The 20,993-nt window shown below is 44.0% G+C and overlaps 1 protein-coding gene across 4 annotated transcripts in view; it reads left to right on the top strand.

Moving 5' to 3' along the window:
- Positions 1-841: 841 nt before the first annotated feature.
- The window catches only part of zc3h14 (zinc finger CCCH-type containing 14), a 45,495-nt gene continuing 25,343 nt past the window's right edge, over positions 842-20,993 (top strand). Inside the window, exons 1-5 of one of the 4 annotated variants that reach the window (XM_086002889.1) lie at positions 842-1,056; positions 12,933-12,975; positions 14,105-14,219; positions 16,511-16,551; positions 16,727-16,931. In XM_086002889.1, coding sequence (XP_085859015.1) covers positions 1,021-1,056; positions 12,933-12,975; positions 14,105-14,219; positions 16,511-16,551; positions 16,727-16,931 — 440 coding nt within the window. In that variant the 5' untranslated portion in view covers positions 842-1,020. Of the gene's footprint in view, positions 1,057-1,480; positions 1,567-12,932; positions 12,976-14,104; positions 14,220-16,510; positions 16,552-16,726; positions 16,932-20,993 lie in introns of those variants that run through there. The other 3 variants (XM_086002888.1, XM_086002891.1, XM_086002890.1) reach the window with 3 other exon arrangements.

The raw sequence follows: 20,993 nt of genomic DNA, 5'->3' as shown, positions 1-20,993 counted from the left end.
GCGGATCATCTGTCAAGTTGGAACTTGACCGATTGCAAATTCGGGATTTAGCTGAATTTGCTGTCCATTTCAAAGGCGGTATGACGGTGTATTCGGAGAGTATGCCGTCATACCGACCGCAAATTCTGGCCCATAGTCTTTCACAATCCTCTCTCAAAATTGCTATAATTCTAATTTGATGCTGTCAGCAAATTTCAATATTTGTCTCCTAAATCCAGATAATTTCTGTAAACAGTCATTATCTTGACATCAGTTTGTTGGTTAGAGCAAATTGTATTCTTCTAAGCTAGTTATTTTCTGTAGGAAGAGATTTAGTTTTTTTTAAAGTAATGTCCAATGTTCATTGAAGTTTAATATTCGTATCAGCTTGGCCTTATGGAAAAGGGAAAAGTAACAAGACAGAGTTGAGAGAGAAAAATGAAAGGGAGGAGGGATTGAGTAAAACAATGGCAGTAGGCATGAAATGGAAATTGTAAGAGGGAGTGAAGGGAGACAGAAATGCAGGAAATTAGAGAGTGGGTACGAGAGGGTAAGGGAAAGAGCATAATCCATATTTCAAGTAAACAGTCGGCAAAAAAAAAATATCCAACCACATTCTCGCTGATATAAATGCCAGTTTACCTTGCTCTTATTTTTAGTTTTGTCCATTTTGCATTTGTATAATTTTATTAAAAATGGGAAATAAGTTGCTGTGTTCGCTGCCTGCTGTTACTGGATTTCGAAATTCTAACTGAGCGCAATGTGGGTCTCCGCGCAGGCGGAGGTTTGACACGAACGGCACGCGGTCCGTCCCAGGGTGCCCGGCTGCGGCACCGTTGCTGAGGCGGCCACGACACGGAGTGGAGAGGGCTTGGGCTCGGGCTCGGACACAGACACAGAGAGGCGAGGGCTCGGATACAGGACACGGAGCGGAGAGGGCTCGGACACAGGACACGGAGAGGGCTCGGACACGGAGCGGAGACGGCTTGGGCTCGGACACAGGACACGGAACGGGCAGCGGCGACGCTCTGATGGTCAGCGATGGAAATAGGAACCGAAATCAGCCGCAAGATCAGAGTAAGTCTGGCCTAAGCCGGGGGTGGGGGCGGACCAGGACAAGACTAACCCCGCCGTGACCGGAGTTCTGAAATCGGCGCCGGGGCGGCCCCGCGGGCTTCGCATTGGTGTCGCCGGCCGGAGGTTGATTAACGGCCCCCGGCCCGGCCTGCAGCCGCCGGAACAATGCGGGGAGTCGGATCCAATCCCAACGCCAGTAGTGGGGAGTTGACGCGGCCCGTGCGCCGCCTGCGGAAAAGCTTTCTTGTATTTTGTCCTTTTCTGCCGTGTGGCAACGGCTCAGACCCGGGCTTCAACTGGCTCTGAATTCCGGGCTTATCTTCACAGTGAGCCCGGCGCCGCTCAGTCTGCAGACCTGTCTCAAATCGCAGAGATGGTAAAAGTATTCGCATCATTGCTGAAATAATCGGGGGACGAGGAGGAGGATCCCCGTGTGACGCCAGGCTGGAAACTCATTTCTAACTTAACCGGAAATTGTTACTTAAAAAAACATAATACATTAGTTGGCCGGTAGGTTCTGTGCCAGAAACGTCGTCTGGTTGTTCCCGTTTGATTTGATCTGAGTGCTTCCAGCGTTTTCTCTTTTTTTTTTAATTTTTAAAAAATCTTCAAGCCTGTCGCTTTCAGCCTTATTCTCTTTCCATCATAGGTTGTAGGGAACACACCACTAGTAAAAGCTGTATGGCAAACGTCTTGCATTTTATACAAAAGCAAAATACTACGGATGCTGGAAATCTTAAATAAAAACAGAAAATGCTGGAAATACTCAGCATGTCAGGCAGCATCTATGGAGAGAGAAACAGAGTTAACCTTTCAGGTCGATGACCCTTCGTCAGAACTGGCTTGACCGGCTGAGTATTTCCAGCTTTTTCTGTTTTTATTTTTCATTTATATATTGGCCTACAAATTCGTTATGCCTGCCTGTTGTACAAAAGAAGTTGAAATCCATTTAATGTTCGCGCCTGTGCACTTTCCAGCAGAGGTCAATAATTGTTCCCCCCCCCCGAGGAAACGAACTGGATTCAATTGTAATGTAATGTATTCTAGAATTGTAATGTATTCTAGTTGAGTTTGGCTAGATCTCTGATTAAGCAATCATTACTGATTGAACCTGAAATCTTCCTTATGGTTACTGCTGACTACCACATGATGTGATGCATTTTCCCACTGAGTTAGGAACAGAAGTATGTCACCTAGCCCCTCGAACCTGTACCCTGCCATTCAATTAGATCATGGCTGATCTGTATCTTAACTCCATTTACTTGCCTTGGTTCTGTAACCCTTAATACCCTTGCCTAACAAAATCTATCAGTCTCAGTTTAGAAATTTTCAATTGACCTAGGCTCAACAGCTTTTTGGTGAGAGTTCCAGATTTCCCCATCTCTTTGTGTTCCCACGGGAGCTTTTCTGCTGGCATGTTTGGATGGCTACATATGGAATTGGACGAGGATGAGAGTTACAGTGCATACCACAGGGGGAAAAAAATAAAGACAATGCAGAATTTTTTGGGGAATTCACAGAATCACAGAATCACCAGTGCAGATAGAGGCCATTTCGGCCCATCGAGCCTGCACCGACACATATCCCACCCTATCCCCGTAACCCCACGTATTTAATCCCCTAACACTAAGGGTCAATTTATCATAGCCAAATCAACCTAACCTGCACATCTTTGGACTGTGGGAGGAAACCAGAGCACCCGGAGGAAACCCACGCAGACACAGGGAGAATGTGCAAACTCCACACAGACAGTCGCCCAAGGCCAGATTTGAACCCGGGTCCCTGGCGCTGTGAGGCAACAGTGCTAACCACTATGCCACCGTGTCCTTTCATTTATTTTTGCCATTCAGTTCTAAAACTAAATATTCACTGATGGGTTCTGATTTGAATGGCAATAATCAGTGAAAGAATACAGATATAGTTTTATATTTAATGAATGCTTTGAAGTAAATTTATATTTTAATCTTAATATTTTGTTCTCTAAACTCCTATCTGATAAACACAATTTCTGTATTAGCTAGCCAAACCATACTCGTAGTCAGACCATAGTGATTCAAAAGTTCAAATTACTCTTTAATTACAATATCAAGCTAAATGCTGCTTTTAAATAATACTGCTGTCTCTAAATCCCCTTAATCACTGTAATAACTGTCATTGACAATGATTCGTGACAAACTTATTGGAATTGCATTTTGAATGATCATATATTTACTGTGTGTCTATTCTATTTGGATGGATGGTAAATGCAGACTCCACTTTCTAATTTTTCTTTCATTCCTATTCCGATTATCTAATTTTCTCTCTCTTCATGGTTCTCTGCCTTTTTCACTTATGTGCTTTGTGGCTTGAACTTAGTTCCAGACATTTTATTGATTTCCTCTTTTTTTCTCTCTGCATATTTTCCTCCTTTCTCCTGGTTCGTTTGTCCCTCTCACTCTTGGTTTATTTGTGCTTCTCCTGTGCTTTTGCTTGATTTCTACTGGTACTATTTTCCAGATATTGCATCAGTGTTTTTTTTCCCCAAGAGGCCAGTTCTACCATCTTTTAGTTCTACTAATTCTTTGAAGTAACAGAGAGGTTTAATAAAGTACCACATAACAGACTTACTCAGAAAATAGAAGCACTTGGTATTAAAGGGACAGGGGTAACTTGGATACATAATTGGCTATGGGATAGGCGGCAGAGAGTAGTGGTGAATGGATGTTTTTGTGACTGGAGAGAAGTATGCAGTGGGGTTCCCAGGGGTTGGTATTGGGACCATTGCTTTTCTTGTATATAAATGACCTGGACTTGGTATAGGGAGTACAATTTTGAAGTTTGCGGATGATACAAAACTTCGCAACGTAGTAAATAGTGAGCAGGATAGTAGCAGACTTCAGGAGGATGTGGACAGACTGGTGAAATGGGCAGACACAATTTAACGCGGATAAGTGTGAAGTGATGTGCTATGGGAGAGGCAGGAGAATGTAAATGGTACTATTTTGAGGGGGTGCAAGAGCAGAGGGACCCGAGGGTGCATATTCACCAATCCTTGAAGGTGACAGGGCAAGTTGAGAAGGTGGTTAAGAAAGCGTATGGGATACTTGGCTTTGTAAATAGAGGCATTGAATACAAAAATAAGGAAGTCATACTAAACTTTTACAAATCTCTGGTTAGACCTCAGCTGGAGTATTATTTACAATTCTGGGCACCACACTTTTTAGGAAGGATGTTGAGGCCTTGGAGAGGGTACAGAGGCAGTTTACCAGGATGATACCAGGAATGAGGGACTTCTGTTGTGTGGAGAGGTTGGAGAAACTGGGATTGTTCTCCTTAGAGCAGAGAATGTTAAGGAGCAATCTAATAGTTATTGATAGAGGAAGTAGGGAGAAAAGGGCAAGTGGGTCGGTAACCAGAGACCATAAATTTAAAATAATTGGCAAAAGAACTAAAGGGGAAATGAGGAGAAATTTCTTCACATAGAGGGTTGTTAAGGTCTGGAACACACTACCTGAAAGGGTGGGGGAAGCAGATTCCACAGGAACTTTCTAAAGGCAATTGGACATGTACTTGAAGAGAACTAATTTGCAGGGTTATTGGGAAAAGGCTGGGGTGTGATATTTAATTGGACAGCTCTTTCAAAGAACTGGCACAGGCACCATGGGCCGAATGGCCCCCTTCTGTGCTGTATTATTCTGTGATCTCTTAAGGTTGTGGTGGTGGTAGACCCCTCCTAGGGTCAGTAAAGGAAATAGTCTGCCTTCTCCTTATCACCAATGTATGCTGTTCACCCACAGACTGCAGTTGAGTGGGTGGGGAAGATGAGATGTATTTAAAATGATACAGGTTTTATTCACTTATTATGTTATATACTGCATTATATGCCTTCTTTCACCACCTGCAATTTGAGACAGATATCTCTCAGATTAACTACGTGTGCTACGCTGGTTCATTGCGACAATGTTCCGTAATTCAGAGTGAGTTTTGATGTCTGTTCAGGAGCTGCTGCTACAAACCAGAAAGGACAAGAAATTACATTTTCTGTAGGCGGTGGGCAGGTTGAATTAATCCTCTGCTATTTATAAAGACATTGTAACTTTATCTGTCTTCCCTTTTATTATTAGAGTGGGAGCAATTTGGGCACAGCCAGGAACTAACCTTCCAATGGCGGTGCGTCACATCAATGTGAGATGTTGGTTAGCCCTTTTAGGTACTGAAAAATAATTAAAATGTAACGGGTAAGTAGGAATTCACAACAGAAGTTTGCATTTCTATAGTGTATCATGCGGGAAGGCAGTTCAAAATGCTTTGCATTAAGCAGGAGAAAACACAGTGGGTGCTGAGTGGGTAGGTTCAGAGAACGTTACAGGTGAGGAAAGCTATTCAATTCATCTTGGTCCATCCATCCATCCAGAAATACCTTAGTTTCCCCAATTACCGCATCCAAGTAATTCATAAATGATTCCAGACGTTTTGCCTCCGATACTCTATCTGGACGTCCATTCCATATATTGATCACTTGTGTGACAAACATCTTGCTTGTATCAGTCTTAAATTTGCCTTTTACTAGTTTGAACCTGTGCCTCCTTGTCCTACTAGTGCAATTTTTTAAAAATTCGTTCATGGGCTGTGGGTGTCGCTGGCAGGGCCAGCATTTATTGCCCAACCCCATGCTATTTAAGAAAGAAGAGAAAAAACAGGGAACTATAGGCCAGTTAGCCTGACATCAGTAGTAGGCAAAATGCTAGAATCTATTATTAGGGACGTGGTAAAAGGGCACTTAGAAAATCATAATATCATTAGGCAGAGTCAACATGGTTTTATGAAAGGGAAATCGTGTTTGACAAACCTGTTTAGAGTTTTTTCAAGATGGAACTAGTAGGATGGATAAGGTGCCACACAAGAGGTTATTACACAAAATTAGGACTTGTGGGATTGGGGGTAATATATTCGAATGGATTGAGGATTGGTTAATGGACAGAAAACAGAGAGTAGGAATAAACGGGACTCTTTTGGGTTGGCAGGCTGTAACTAGCAGAGTACCACAAAGGGTCAGTGCTTGGGCCTCAGCTATTTACAATCTATATTACAGGAAACTTTGGTTTATCCGGAGGTTAACTGTCCGGAATGCTTGAGCCACCGGCAAAAATCAGGAGCCGTTTCGTTAGGTTTTTTTTCTTTTCGTTGCTTTTTTTTCACCAGTCAGGCTCTGCAAGGCCTCGCTGAAGCTGTTGCTAAGCTACAGAGACGCTTGCAAGGTACGGCCGACTGTTTAGAAGCACAGGGTTTGTTGCCAGATACGGAGCTCAAAATCTCCGTATGTTTCAACATTAGCGCTGGTTTGTCCGGCAGTTTTGATGGGACGGCAACAGCTCGGTGCCGGATAGCACAAAGTTTCCTGTAATGACTTAGATGAAGGGACTGAGTGTAAGTTTGCTGGTGATACAAAGTTAGGTGGGAAAATAAGCTGAGGAGGAGGACACAAAGAAGCTGCAGAGATACATAGACAGGTTGACTGAGTGGGCAAGAACATGGCAAATGGAATACAATGTGGGGAAGTGTGAAGTTATCCACTTTGTAGGAAAAACAAAAAAGCAGAATATTTTTTGAATGGTGAGAGACTGGGAAATGTTTGCATTCAGAGGGACCTGGGTGTCCTTGTACATGAATCACAGAAAGTTAACATGTAGGTACAGCAAGCAATTAGGAAAGCAAATGGTATGTCAGCTTTTGTTACAAAGGGATTAGAGTATAAGAGTAAAGAAGTCTTACTGCAATTATACAGGGCATTGGTGAGGCCACACCTGGAGTACTGTGTACAGTTCTGGTCTCCTTACCTAAGTAAATACATACTTGCCTTAGCGGGAATGCAGCGAAGGTTCACCAGATTGGTTCCTGGGATGAGAGGATTGCCCTATGAGGAGAGATTGAGTAGACTAGGCCTCTGTTCCCTAGAGTTTAGAAGAATGAGAGGTGATCTCATTGAAACATATACAATTTTTAAGGGGCTTGACCGGGTTAATGCTGAGAAAATGTTCCCCCTGGCTGGGGAATCTAGAACACAGGGTCACAGTCTCAGAATAAGGGGTTGGCCATTTAGGGCTGAGATGAGGAGAAATTTCTTCATTCAAAGGGTTGTGAATCTTTGGAATTCTCTACCCCAGTGAGCTGTGGATGCTCAGTCATTGAATATATTCAAGACAGAGCTCGATACATTTTGGGGAATTAAGGGATATGGGGCTAGTGTGGGAAGGTGGAGTTCAGGTAGAAGATCAGCCATGATCTTGTTGAATGGCGGAGCAGGATTGAAGGGCCAAATGGCATACTCCCGCTCCTATTTGTTATGTTCTTATCTTATCCCTAATTGCCCTTGAGAGGGTGGTGGTGAGCTGCCTTCTTGAACCACTGCAGTCCATGTGGTGACCGCATCTGGAGTATTGTGTACAGTTTTGGTCGCCCCATCTGCGGAAGGATGTTCTTGCCATGGAAGGAGTGCAGCGGCGATTCACCAGGCTGATACCTGGAATGGCGGGAATGACCTACGAAGAGAGATTAAATAGTTTGGGCTTGTACTCACTGGAGTTTAGAAGATTGAGAGGGGATCTCATCGAAACATATAAAATTATGGCAGGCCTGGACAGGCTGAATTCAGAGAGAATGTTTCCAATGGCCGGGGAGCACAGAACCAGGGGCCACAGTCTAAAAATAGCGGGCAAATCATTTAAAACAGAGATGAGGAAGAATTTCTTCACTCAAAGAGTGGTGAGCCTGTGGAATTCCCTGCCACAGAGGGCTGTGAAGGCTAATTCAATAAATATTTTCAAGAGAGAATTGGATATATTTCTGAAGGCTAAGGGGATTAAGGGTTACGGAGAAAAGGCGGGGACGGGGTACTGAACTGGTAAGATCAGCTATGATCTCAGACGAAGATCAGCCATGATCTCATTGAATGGCGGAGCAGGCTCGAAGGGCCGAATGGCCTACTCCTGTTCCTATCTCTATGTTTTTCTATGTTACTCCCGCAGTGCTGTTAGGGAGGGAGTTCCAGGATTTTGACATGGCAATGATGAAGGAACGGCGATATATCTTTCCAAGTCAGGATGGTGTGTGACTTGGAGGGGAACATGGAGGTGGTGGTGTTGCCATGCGCTTGCTGCCCTGTCCTTCTAGGTGGTACAACTCGTGGATTTGGGAGGTGCTGTCGAAATAGCCTTGGCAAGTTGCTGCAGTGCATCTTGTAGATGCTACACACTGCAGCCATGGTGTGCCGGTGGTGGAGGCCGTAAATGCTTTAAGTGATGGACGGGGTGCCAATCAAGCGGGCTGCTTTGTCTTGGATGGTGTCGAGCTCCTTGAGTGTTGGAGCTGCACTCATCGAGGCAAGTGGAGAGTATTCCATCACACTCCTGACTTGTTCCTTGTAGATGGTGGAAAGGCTTTGGGGAGTCAGGAGGTGAGTCACTCGCCGCAAATTGCCCAGCTTCTGACCTGCTCTTGTAACCACAGTAGTTATGTGGCTGGTGCAGTTAAGTTTCTGGTCAATGGTGACCCCCAGGATGTTGATGGTGGGAGATTTGATGATGGTAATGCCATTGAATGTCACGGAGAGGTGGTTAAACACTCTCTTGTTGGAGATAGTCATTGCCTGGCACAAGTGGCGCGAAAGTTACTTGCCGCTTATCAGCCCAAACCTCAATGTTGTCCATGTCTTGCTGCATGCAGGCATGGACTGCTTCATTATCTGAGGAGTTGCGAATGGAACTGAACACTGCAGTCATCAGCGAACATCCCCACTTCTGACCTTATGATGGAGGGAAGGTCATTGATGAAGCAGCTGAAGATGGTGGGGCCTGGGACACTGCCCTGAAGAACTCCTGCAGCGATGTACTGGGGCTGAGATGATTGGCCTCCAACAACCAGAACCATCTTCCTTTGTGCTTGGTATGACTCCAGCTAGTGGAGTTTTCCCCCGATTCCCATTGACTTCAGTTTTACTAGGGCTCTTTGATGGCACACTCGGTCAAATGCTGCCTTCAGTGGCAGGCAGTGACTAGTGGGGTACCGCAGGGATCGGTCCTAGGACCCCAGCTATTCACAATATATATATATAAATGACCTAGACGAGGGAACTAGATGTACTATCTCCAAGTTTGCAGACGACACAAAGTTGGGTGGGTGTATGTGCTGTGAGGAGGATGCTGAGAAACTCCAGTATGATTTGGACAGGTTGGGTGATTGGGCAGAAGCATGGCAGATGCAGTATAATGTGGATAAATGCGAGGTTATCCACTTTGGTGGCAAAAACAGGAAGGCAGACTATTATCTGAATGGCAATAGATTGGGAGAAGGGGAAGTGCAACGAGACCTGGGTGTCCTTGTGCACCAGTCGCTGAAGGTAAGCATGCAGGTGCAGCAGGTGGTTAAGAAGGCAAATGGTATGTTGGCCTTCGTAACGAGAGGGTTTGAGTACAGGAACAAGGATGCCTTGCTGCAGTTGTACAGGGCCTTGGTGAGACCACACCTTGAGTATTGTGTGCAGTTTTGGTCGCCTTATCCGAGGAAGGATGTTCTTGCCATGGAGGGAGTGCAGCGAAGATTCACCAGACTGATACCTGGGATGGCAGGAATGACGTATGAGGAGAGATTGGGTCGATTGGGCTTATACTCGCTGGAGTTTAGAAGAATGAGAGGGGATCTCATTGAAACTTAAAATTCTAACAGGACTAGACAGACTAGATGCAGGAAGGATGTTCCCGATGGCCGGGGGAGTCCAGAACCAGGGGTCATAGTCTAAGGATAAGGGGTAAGCCATTTAGGACAGAGATGAGGAATTTCTTCACCCAGAGAGTGGTGAACCTGTAGAATTCTCTACCACAGAAGGCAGTGGAGGCCAATTCATTAAATATATTCAAGAAGGAGTTAGATATATTTCTTAAGACTAAAGGGATATGGGGAGAAGGCAGGGACAGGGTACTGAATTTGGATGATCAGCCATGATCTCATTGAATGGCGGAGCAGGCTCGAGTGGCCGAATGGCCTACTCCTGCTCCTATCTTCAATGTTGATATTAAGGGCAGTCACTCTCACCTCACCTCTGGAATTCAGCTCTTTTGTCCCTGTTTGGACCAAGGCTCTAATGAGGTCTGGAGCCAAGTAGTCCTGGCGGAACCCAAACTGAGGATTGGTGAGCGGGTTACTGGTGAGTAATTGCCACCTGATAGCGCTGTCGACAACACCTTCCATCACTTTGCTGATGATGGGAGAGTAGGCTGATGGGGCAGTAATTGGCCAGATTGGATTTGTCCTGCTTTTTGTGGAAAGGGCATACCTGGGTCATTTTCCATTTTGTCAGGTAGATGCCAGTGTTGTAGTTGTATTGGAATAGCTTGGCTAGAGGCACAGCTAGATCTGGAGCACAAGTCTTCAGCCCTGCAGCTGTGATGTTTCTGGGGCCCATTGCCCTTGCTGTATCCAGTGCCTTGCCATTTTTTGATATCACGTGGAGTGAATCGAATTGGCTGAAGACTGCTTTCTGTAATGGTGGGGATCTCAGGAGTAGGCCTGGATGGATCATCCATTTGGCGCTTCTGGCTGAAGATGTTTGCAAACGCTTTAGCCTTGTCTTTTGCACTCAGGTGTTGGGCTCCACCATCATTGAGGATGGGGATGTTCATGGAGCCTCCTCCTCCAGTTAGTTGTTTAATTGTCCACCACCATTCACGACTGGATGTGGCAGGACTGCAGGGCTTGGATCTGATCCGTTGGTTGTGGGATTGTTTAGCTCTGTCTAGCATGCTGTTTCCGCTGTTTAGCATGCATGTGTTGTAGCTTCACCCTGTTGGCACCTGGTGCTGCTCCTGGCATGCTCTTCTACACTCCTTTATTGAACCAGGGTTGGTACCCTGGATTGATGGTAATGGTAGAGTGAGGAATATGCTGGGCCGTGAGGTTACAGAATGTGGTGGAATACAATTCTGCTCCTGCTGATGGCCCACAGCGCCTCATGGATGCAAAGTTTTGAGCTGCTAGATCTGTTCTGAGTCTTTCCCATTTAGCACCGTGGTAGTGCCACACAACACGATGGAAAGTATCCTCAGTGTGAAGGTGAGACTTTGTCTCCATAATGACTCTGCGGTGGTCACTCCTACCAATACTGTCATGGACTTTTACATCTGCGATAGGTAGATTGGTGAGGACGAGGTAAAGTTGGAATTTCCCTTGTGTTCTCTTACCACCTGACACAGGCCCAGACTGGCAGCTATGTTCTTCAGGGCTTGGTCAGTAGTGGTGCTACCGAGCCAGTCTTGGTGATGGACATTAAACTTCCCCACCCAGAGTACATTCTGTGTACTTGCTGCCCTCGGTGCTTCTTCCAAGCGGTGTTCAATATGGAGGAGTACTGATTCATCAGCTGAGGGTGGGTAGTAGGTGGTAATCAGCAGGAGCTGATGCCTTGAGACTTCATGGTGTCCGGAGTCAATGTTGAGGACTCCCAGGCCACTCCTTCCCGACTGTATACCACTGTGCTGCCACCTCTGGTGGGTCTGCCCTACTGGTGGGACAGGACATACCCAGGGATGGTGGTGGAGGAGTTTGGGACATTGGCTGAAAGGTATGATTCTGTGAGTATGACGATGCCAGGCTGTTGCTTGACTAGTCTGTGGGACAGCTCTCCCAATTTTGGCACGTGAGGAGGACTTTGCAGGGTCGACTGGGCTGGGTGTGTCTTTGTCGTGTCTGAGTCTAGTGCCTAGGTCGATGCTGTCTGGTTTTATTCTTGTACTTTGCCGTAGTGGTTTGTTACAACTGAGTGGTTTGCTAGGCCATTTCAGAGGGCAGATAAGAGTCAACCACATTGCTGTGGATCTGGAGTCACAGTTGAAAAGAAGGTTTCTGAGAAGGTTTTTGAAAACATGAATGGAGATGGCAATGCAGTGGAAACTAGGCAGGGAATTGCAGAGACCAAGGGTGCAGTCATCAGTGGTAAAGCAGCAGACAAGACCTCCAATGGTTTGAGTAGCATCAAGGTATATGTTTTTATAGGTGTACAGATATCTCCCCTCCCAATATTCACGATTGTGTGACAATCATTGATCAATGCTTCGCTAGATTTTTCTATATACCGAGTTCCTGAGATTCTTTGTGCTTATCTGCCTAGCTCCAAATTGGGCTTAACTACGACAACTAAATTCCCATCCGCCAGCTCAGCAGTAACGATGGAGCCGAATGAATCCACTCCATTTTTGTCGGTTCTGAACTAGCCTGGCTGCTTCAGTCCTCTGTATCCCATTCTGTGATGAGCCACCCCATTCTGTGACGAGCCACCCTTGACATTGTCTATCCAGCACTTCCTTGGTCTTTCTTTTGTTGGATTTGAAGCCACTGCAATATATAATCTTGAAAATGGAAGTGATACATCTTATATATGTGCCAACCTCCAAAATCTGGAACAGCTGATGGACAGATTTTTTAGAAAGTGACTTCTCAACAAAAAAAATGTTTAACTGAAAAACAGCCCTAAGTAAAGGCCTATGATCAAGGTGACTGAGTAAGTTAAACTCCTTTTTTGGAAATTGTATTTCTGGATTTTTCTTGGTGTTTTTGAGGTCACATTTACTAAGTCAGTTGTTTTCTCTAAGAACTGGAACCTAATAGCCTTGCGTAGCACATATGAAAACGGGAGTGCAGTGGAACATTGACTTGTCATGATAGGTGCTCCAGTTATATCCATGTTGTATTATAAGGGGGGAAAAAAACCACAAGTGCATTTAACTACCTTGACGTCACTATATAAATGCAAGTTAAATACTTTTTTTGAATATTATTTGCCAGAATTTGTAAAGTTCTGGTTTGATGCTTGATCTGCTCAAATAAATTAATCTGTATTTAACTTTCAGACTGCCATTAAGGGAAAACTACTGGAGCTTGGGGCTTATGCAGGTATGCTGTTAATGATGCTTGGTATCAAAACTGTTAATTATAATGCACATTCATTGAATAAGTGGAATTCTGTGATTGCACAATTTTGGAGAAAAATCCCAGCAGAACATGGAAGGTGCATTTTTTCTGTATTAAATTCAGATCACTCACTACTGTATGTTGCTGATAGTAAATATCAAATATATACTTTTCACTAGAACATTGTACTGTAGAAAGTTTTGGTATAGTATCTTAATGGTTTATCTAAAATTTCACAATTTTCACAAATAGGTTATTCACGTAGAATATAATAAGCAATTAATTGGAACTGGGAAGTGTTAACTTTAAATTGCTTCTAAACATGACCAAGAACATCAAGACCTGTTGGATAATATACTGATGGTAGTTTTACTGTAATAGTGTGAAGATTGTTATTTCCTAGCATTGCTGCATTTGTAGATAACATCAATTTTGTGGAAAAACAAATGGACTGTAAAAGATGCAGTGTTATTTATATTTAAGTACACACACTCGTCGAAGGAAACGTGTTGTCGGGGGTCATGGTTTACAATTTAAGTGTTTTTCTGCATTTGGTGTTTTTTTCTTTTTGGCTTTAACAATTTTAGTGTTTTCCATATTTGTTGGGGAGGGGGGAACTGTAGCAAAAATAGCTGTTTCAGTGTTTTAAAATGGCTCTTGCTTGCCCTGGTAGGATTAAATTGGAAAATTGGGCAGGAGCACCTTTGAAAGAGCAGGTGTATCTGGTGTAAAGTTTTTTTTTAAGCATTAAAATTAAAATCTTGGATTTAGTGGGATTTTTTTAATTGGTTTTCAAACCTGAACTTTCTTTGCACTCTCTAAATTGGCTATTCAGAAGACAGTGTGTGTGGCATCTTAAAGCTAGATTTAAATGAACCTTTTCTAGCCTGTAGTTTTTGCTTTCACTGTGAGGGTTAGAACTGAACTCTGTTCCCAATGGATACTAGAAACATCACAGAATTGACTACAATTGTCGATAGGAATTGAAAGCATGCAGAACGGAATTTCTTTGAGTGGGTAAAAGCAGTTTCTGTCTGTACAGTATACTGAATTTTTTTTCTTTAACTCTATTTTTGCTTCTAACATAGACACTTTTCCTTCCCATGTGTAGATGAAGAACTACCAGATTACATCATGGTTATGGTAGCCAATAAAAAGAGCCAAGAACAGATGGCAGAAGATCTTGCTCTCTTTCTAGGAAGCAACACTGTCAAATTTACTGTATGGTAAGTTTACCTTTCGTGCAACAATTAAGTTTTAGTTCCTTTTCGGTTCTATATAATGTGTTCCTATATTTTACTACTTGTTTTATATAGAAAAGTTTGAAAAATTATACTTTCAGAAACCAGTGTTTAAAATTATAAAAACATTGAACTTGTTCTAATAGTAGTTCTGTGATTTATTCAGGGCCCCTAGGTTTCTGTGACATCTCAATTCTGCAGCAAGCCCAACCAATTTCTGCGGCTTAAAAATGTAGATTCTACAGGAAGTCCATCAAGGGTTTGGGGACTTCTCAACCTAAATCCTAACAGGAGTACTAAACAAGTGGTCTTTATTTGGAAAAACAATGATTTTAAACTGTTTAAAAGCAGCACATTGTGTTTAGGTTAATCCTTTGTGTTGCTTAGCTGTTACAGTATTGGCTGCCACTTACAATTAGCTGTCTCACCTGACTTTTCACCGAGCCAGGTGAGACTGTTTGAGCTGAAGCAGTGGCAATTAGAACCTGGTGTTATGAATCCAAATCATGTCAATTGACACCAATCTTGTAATCCCATTGATTTGCAATTCGATCTCTATGTATTTTACAATTCAAGCATTTACCTTCTAATTTATAAGTTGCACCATTGGAGACTTCACCACCTTCCTAGTTTCCATGCTTCCTCCCCACTCTGCTATAACCATTTACACACATCCTCTGGATCTCGAATACATTTTTTTATTTCTCTAATTTCTCTCATTATTGTCTCCTTTTGTCTTCCACCATTATCACTTTTGTCATTTAATCATCTCTTGTCCTCCACCTAACCACAGACAATTTTTTGTTTTTTCCCTGACCCCTTTTACCTGGCACTGTTGCTCCTTATAAGCTTTTCATCTGGAACATCTCTTGGTTCTGACGAAAGGTCATTGACCTGAAATGTTAACCCTGCATTCCTCGCTCCACAAGCATCTGTGGAGCCTGACCTGCTGACACTTTCCAGCATTTTCTGTTTTTTAATTTCAGATTTTCAGTATCTGTAGTAGTTTGCTTTTCATTTACCCTCTAAACTGGATTTCTGCAAAGCCAGCTGGTTAACCAGCACAGATGAATGGGGTTACAGAATCTCAACATTTCAAGCCTCGCTCTCTGAAAATAAGAACAGGAGTAGGTCAGTCAGCCCCTCGAGCCTGTTCCGCCATTCAATTAGATCACGGCGGATCTGTATCTTAACTCCATTTCCCTGCCTTGGTTCCTTAACCCTCAATACCCTTGCCTAACAAAAATATGCAGATGATGTGAACTGCATTTTGATGGTGATCAGAAGATTGGTGCCAGGTGATGCAATTCGGTACTGGTATCAGTATACTAATTATTGGCTGCAATATAATTGTAATGGGTAAAACTAGAAGTAAAGCAAGAAAAAAAATGGCAGGGGAAAAGTGCTGTGGTGGGTGCCAAATTCTGCAGAACAGTAGGGGCCCCTGCTATATTGTGACTTATGCAAGATCCACAAGTGTTCTGTGGATAATTGTGATCTGCGGAGATTTTGATACTCATGTTTATGTAGAAGTCTTTAATTTTAAGTAAAGGACGCGACTGCTGCCAGCGACATAAAGTAGTTGCGCATGCACAGTTCCAGTGGTTTTTTGTTTGTTCTCGCCGGACTTCCCACAGATAAGTGAGAGAGAAAGATGAGGGGTGGAAATTTCAGGTATTGAGAGGTCTGTAATGTGACTTAAAGATGATATTAGGATGTCGTCAGCTTGTGAGAGTTTTATTGTACTCTCACGGAGTGTGTTTATCTCTATCAGGTCCTCTGTTGTGGTTGAACACGCAGGACGTTAGGATTTAATCGGCTGGGAAAAGGATAATTGAGAAAGAGAGTAGAGACAGTGTGGAGAGATAGAGAGGGGAGCACTGGACAAAGAGACTGGGGGCGGAAAACGAGAGGGAGGATGGAGAAGGAATGCAAGAAGAGAGAGTGGCAGTGGTGTGATTAATTCATCAGAATGAACTGCTAAAACTTCCAGTACACTATAACTAGGAAATGTGACTTGAAGGTGATATTAGAATGTTGTTCGCTTGTGAGAGTTTTATTGTACTCTCGCTGAGTGTGCTTATCGTTATCAGCTCCTCCGTCTGTTGTGGGGAAAGTTACTTTTTCATATTTGGGACCTGACATTTATGCGCAGAATGCTTCTGCACAGCTTCCAGTTCGTTGGCAGCAGTCACTCCGTTAAGTAAAAGTGAAATATGTATCTTTATTGTAAGCCTTGCAGTATTTTAGGAACTTAATGTCCTGCTTTTACTTAGGCTGCATGGTGTCCTTGACAAGCTACGCTCTGTAACTGTTGGTAAGTACACCTAGATAACTTTTTTAATTTTAACTTGAAAACGGTGGCATTCATATTCAAATCAATGTGCAGAACTTAAATTTTGAATAGCTAATCAGAATTTAAATTTTGAAGATTAAACTGTGAGGAACTCTTGTTTTATTACTGTTATTTTTTTTTCTTTTTTGATTCACAGAACCCACCAGTTTAAAGCAACAATCAAAGTACACAGATTGCAATGCGCTGTTTCCTTCGGAGAAGAGTGGAGCAGCTGTCAGTGGAAGCACCGATCAAAGCAGTGAAGATGTTCGTATTCTTGCTGTCTCTAGCACACTTTCTGAAAAAAATGATTCTTGGGTTTCTACCAGCTCATTACAAGAGCAGACAATCCCCACTGTCAGGTAGGAGAAATTAAATTAAATAGTTTTTTGAGTACCAGTTGTAGATTCTGTAGGTGAATACATAGCTTGTAAAACAAGTGGTCATTTACTAGTAAAAATTGGATGAGCTGTTTTCAGTTGAAAATGTGTTTTTTAAAAGAAAATTGATACCGTAATGCCATGCTCAGCTGAATTCTTCACAAACAACACACTCAGTTTACAGCCTGGGAGTTGCATCCCCCACTCGCAGTACCTGTAGCTCAATCATCAAATCTATTTGACCTGAAATTCTGATTTGCTTCCTCAGTTCCCTTAAGTAGGCTGATCCACATCTGTTGGGTGTCCATTAATAGGTAATTAAAGAGATTATCAAAAAGTGCAACCTTTTATTAATCACAACTAATCTGATAGTGACCTGAAAAGTTATATCATGATCAGCATCCATTTTTGTTTTAGCTAATCCTGAGAGTAATGCAAGTATGAAAATATTTAATGATGCAATAGTTGTGAATCTATATCCGAGTTATGTTTTGCGGTAAAATGTTACCCTAGAACCATACTCATCAATTTCACAGGAAAATCTCTGATATCAGCAGATAAAATGCTTTTCAGAAAGATCAACGCACATTGGTTAATCTGTGTATTTATAGCTGCTCCATGTACCGCCCCCCCTCCCCCGTCATCAAGGTTCCATTGTTTTTTTATCACACAATAATACTTTGATTATGTGGGGAAGTACCGCTATTGCCATCCTTCCCTAAATGGTATAGTTGAGTTTTTCAGCTAAATTTTTCATGCCTTTAATGACTTGAAAATAAAAACAATTTGTGGGGGGAAATTCGGCATGTTCGGGCCTAGGGGGCGCTAATGGGTTTGCGTCGGGGGGCGCCGAATCCAACCACGCGAAATTCACCCGGGATTTAGCGCTGCCGCTAACAGTTAGCGCCTAGGCCTTAGCGTCTGGCAGATTGTGACGTTGGTGAGTTTACAACGCCCCGTTAACAGCCCAGATGCAAAACGAACTTGCCCCCTTCCTTAGCGCCTGGCCTGAACAATGGCAGGAAGAGGAGGCGTTGCTGGGTATAAAGATAAACCCAGCAACTACAGGCCAGTCAGATTGACCTTGGTCGTTTTTAAAAAAAATATTAGTTCATAGGATGTGGATGTCACTGGCAAGGCTAGCATTTACTGCCCATCCCTAGTTGCCTTTGAGAAGGTGGTGGTGAGCCGCTGCCTTGAACCGCTGCAGTCCGTGTGGTGAAGGTACTCCCACAGTGCTGTTAGGGAGGGAGTTCCAGGATTTTGACCCAGCGACGATGAAGAATCGGCAATATACTTCCAAGTCAGGATGGTGTGTGACTTGGAGGGGAATTTGGAGGTGGTGGTGTTCCCATGCGCCTGCTGCCCTTGTCCTTCTAGGTGGTAGAGGTCATGGGGTTGTGAGGTGCTGCCGAAGAAGCCTTGGCGAGTTGTTGCAGTGCATCTTGTAGATGGTACTCACTGCAGCCACAGTACGCCGGTGGTGGAGGGAGTGAATGTTAACGGTGGTGGATGGGGTGCCAGTCAAGCGGGCTGCTTTGTCTTGGATGGTGTTGGGCTTCTTGAGTGCTGGAGCTGCACTCATCCAGACAGTATGCCTTCACACTCCTGACTTGTGCCTTGTAGATGGTGGAAAGGCTTTGGGGAGTCAGGAGGTGAGACACTCGCCGCAGAATACCCAGCCTCTGACCTGCTCTTGTTGCCACAGTATTTATGTGGCTGGTCCAGTTATGTTTTTGGTCAATGGTGACCCCCAGGATATTGATGGTGGGGAATGCGGTGATGGTAATGCCGTTGAATGTCGAGGGGCAGTGGTTAGACGCTTGTTGAAGATAGTCATTGCCTGGCACTTGTGTGGAGCCAATGTTACCTGCCACTTATCAGCCCAAGCCTGAATGTCGACCAGGTGGGGAAGCTTTTAGAAACAGTAATCCGGGACAAAATTAACATTCAATTGGACAAGTGTGGATTCATTAAGGAAAGCCAGCACAGATTTGTTAAAGGCAAATTGCGTTTAACTAACTTGATTGAGTTCTTTGATGAGGTAACAGAGAGGGTTGATGAGGGTAATACAGTTGACATTTGATAAAGTGCCACATAATAGGCTTGCCAGCAAAGTTGAAGCCCATGGAATAAAAGGGACAGTGGCAGCATGGATACGGAATTGGCTAAGTGATAGGAAATGGAGAGTAGTGGTGAACAGTTGTTTTTCGGACTGGAGGAAGGTATACAGTGGTGTTCCCTGGGGTTGGTTCTGGGACCACTGCTTTTCTTGATATATATTAATGACTTAGACGTGGGTGTACAGGGCACAATTTCAAAATTTGCAGATGACACAAAACTTGGAAGTGTAGTGAACAGTGAGGAGGAGAGTGATAGACTTCAAGAGGACATAGGCTGGTGAAATGGGCGGATACGTAGCAGATGAAATTTAACGCAGAAAAGTGTGAAGTGATACATTTTGGTAGAAAGAATGAGGCCAGGACATATAAACTAAATGGTACAATCCTGAAGGGGGTACATGAACAGAGAGACCTGGGGATATGTGTGCACAAATCGTTGAAGGTGGCAGGGCAAGTTGAGAAAGAAGTTAAACAGGCTTACGGGATCCTGGGCTTCATGAATAGAGGCATAGAGTACAAAAGTGTGGAAATTATAATGAACCTGTATAAAACACTGGTTCGGCCCCAACTGGAGTAATGTGTCCAATTCTGGGCACCACACTTTAGGAAGGATGTGAAGGCCTTCGAGAGGTTGCAGAAAAGATTTACGAGAATGATTCCAGGAATGAGGGACTTCAATTACGTTGATAGACTGGAGAAGCTGGGGTTGTTCTCCTTGGAGCAGAGAAGATTGAGAGGAGATTTAATAGAGGTGTTAAAAATCCTGAGGGGTTGGACAGAGTAGATAGAGGGAAACTGTTCCCATTGGCAGAATGGTCGAGAACCAGAGGACACGGATTTAAGGTGATTGGCAAAAGAACCAATGGCGACGTGGGTATTTTACGCAGCGAGTGGTTCAGATCTGGAATGCACTGCCTGAAAGGGTGGTGGAGGCAAATTCAATCACGGCTTTCAAAAGAGAGTTGGATATTTACCTGAAGGAAAAAAGTTTGCAGGGCTACGGGGAAAGGGCGGGGGAGTGGGACTAGCTGAAATGCTCTTGCAGAGAGCCGACATGTGCTCAACGGGCCGAATGGCCGCCTTCCGTGCTGTAACCATTCTATAATTCTATTCTATGATTCTATGCATTCAGATGGCCGCTGTAGGAGCGGTTTTTAAAGGGATCAACATTCACTTTAATTTTAGTGGCCAATCAATGCTGCCTTCTTGGTTTCACATTGCGACACAGCCGTTTTCAGTGAGTTACTTTCCGGAGTGTTCTGCCTGCTAAAAATTTGTCACTTTCATTCTGCTAAGATTTTGAAGTCCTACACTTGGTTACATTAATGGGGGCTGTACTGGCACTCGACCTCGCCCTCCAGAATCAACGTCAGAAGCAGCGGAGACAGAGACAAAGATTACAAAATGTGGCCAGAGGGAGGAGAGCAACAGGGCTCTCAACAGGAGGCCTTACCCTTCAAGGGTATTCCGGGAGAACTTCTCTGACATAAATTTAACTGAGGAGCAGCGTCTTAGAAGGCTCCGCTTCAGCAAGGAGGTGGTCACAGAGCTCTGCCACCTCCTGCAGCCAGACCTCGAGCCTCAGATCAGGACTACTACGACTCTCTCAGTGGCAGTCAAGGTCACTGTCTCCCTCAATTTCTACGCCAGCGGATCCTTCCAGTCTGCAGCAGGAGACATAGCTAACATCTCGCAGTTCGCCGTCCATTGCTGCATCCTGGAGGTCACAGAGGCTCTCTACAGAAGGAGAAGGGACTACATTTCCTTCATCAACAGAGAGAAGCAGGACGAGCGTGCATGTGGCTTTTCCAGGATAGCGGCCTTCCCCATGGTGCAGGGCGCACACCCACATCGCTTTGCGGGCATCCCATGACAATCCTGAGGTCTTCCGTAACCGCAAAAGCTACCACTCGCTTAATGT

Source organism: Somniosus microcephalus, chromosome 12 (assembly GCF_052327205.1).
Source record: "Somniosus microcephalus isolate GS21.2 chromosome 12, FLI_Smic_1.0, whole genome shotgun sequence".
NCBI lineage: Eukaryota > Metazoa > Chordata > Chondrichthyes > Squaliformes > Somniosidae > Somniosus > Somniosus microcephalus.
This window is presented reverse-complemented; position numbering and strand designations above follow the sequence as displayed.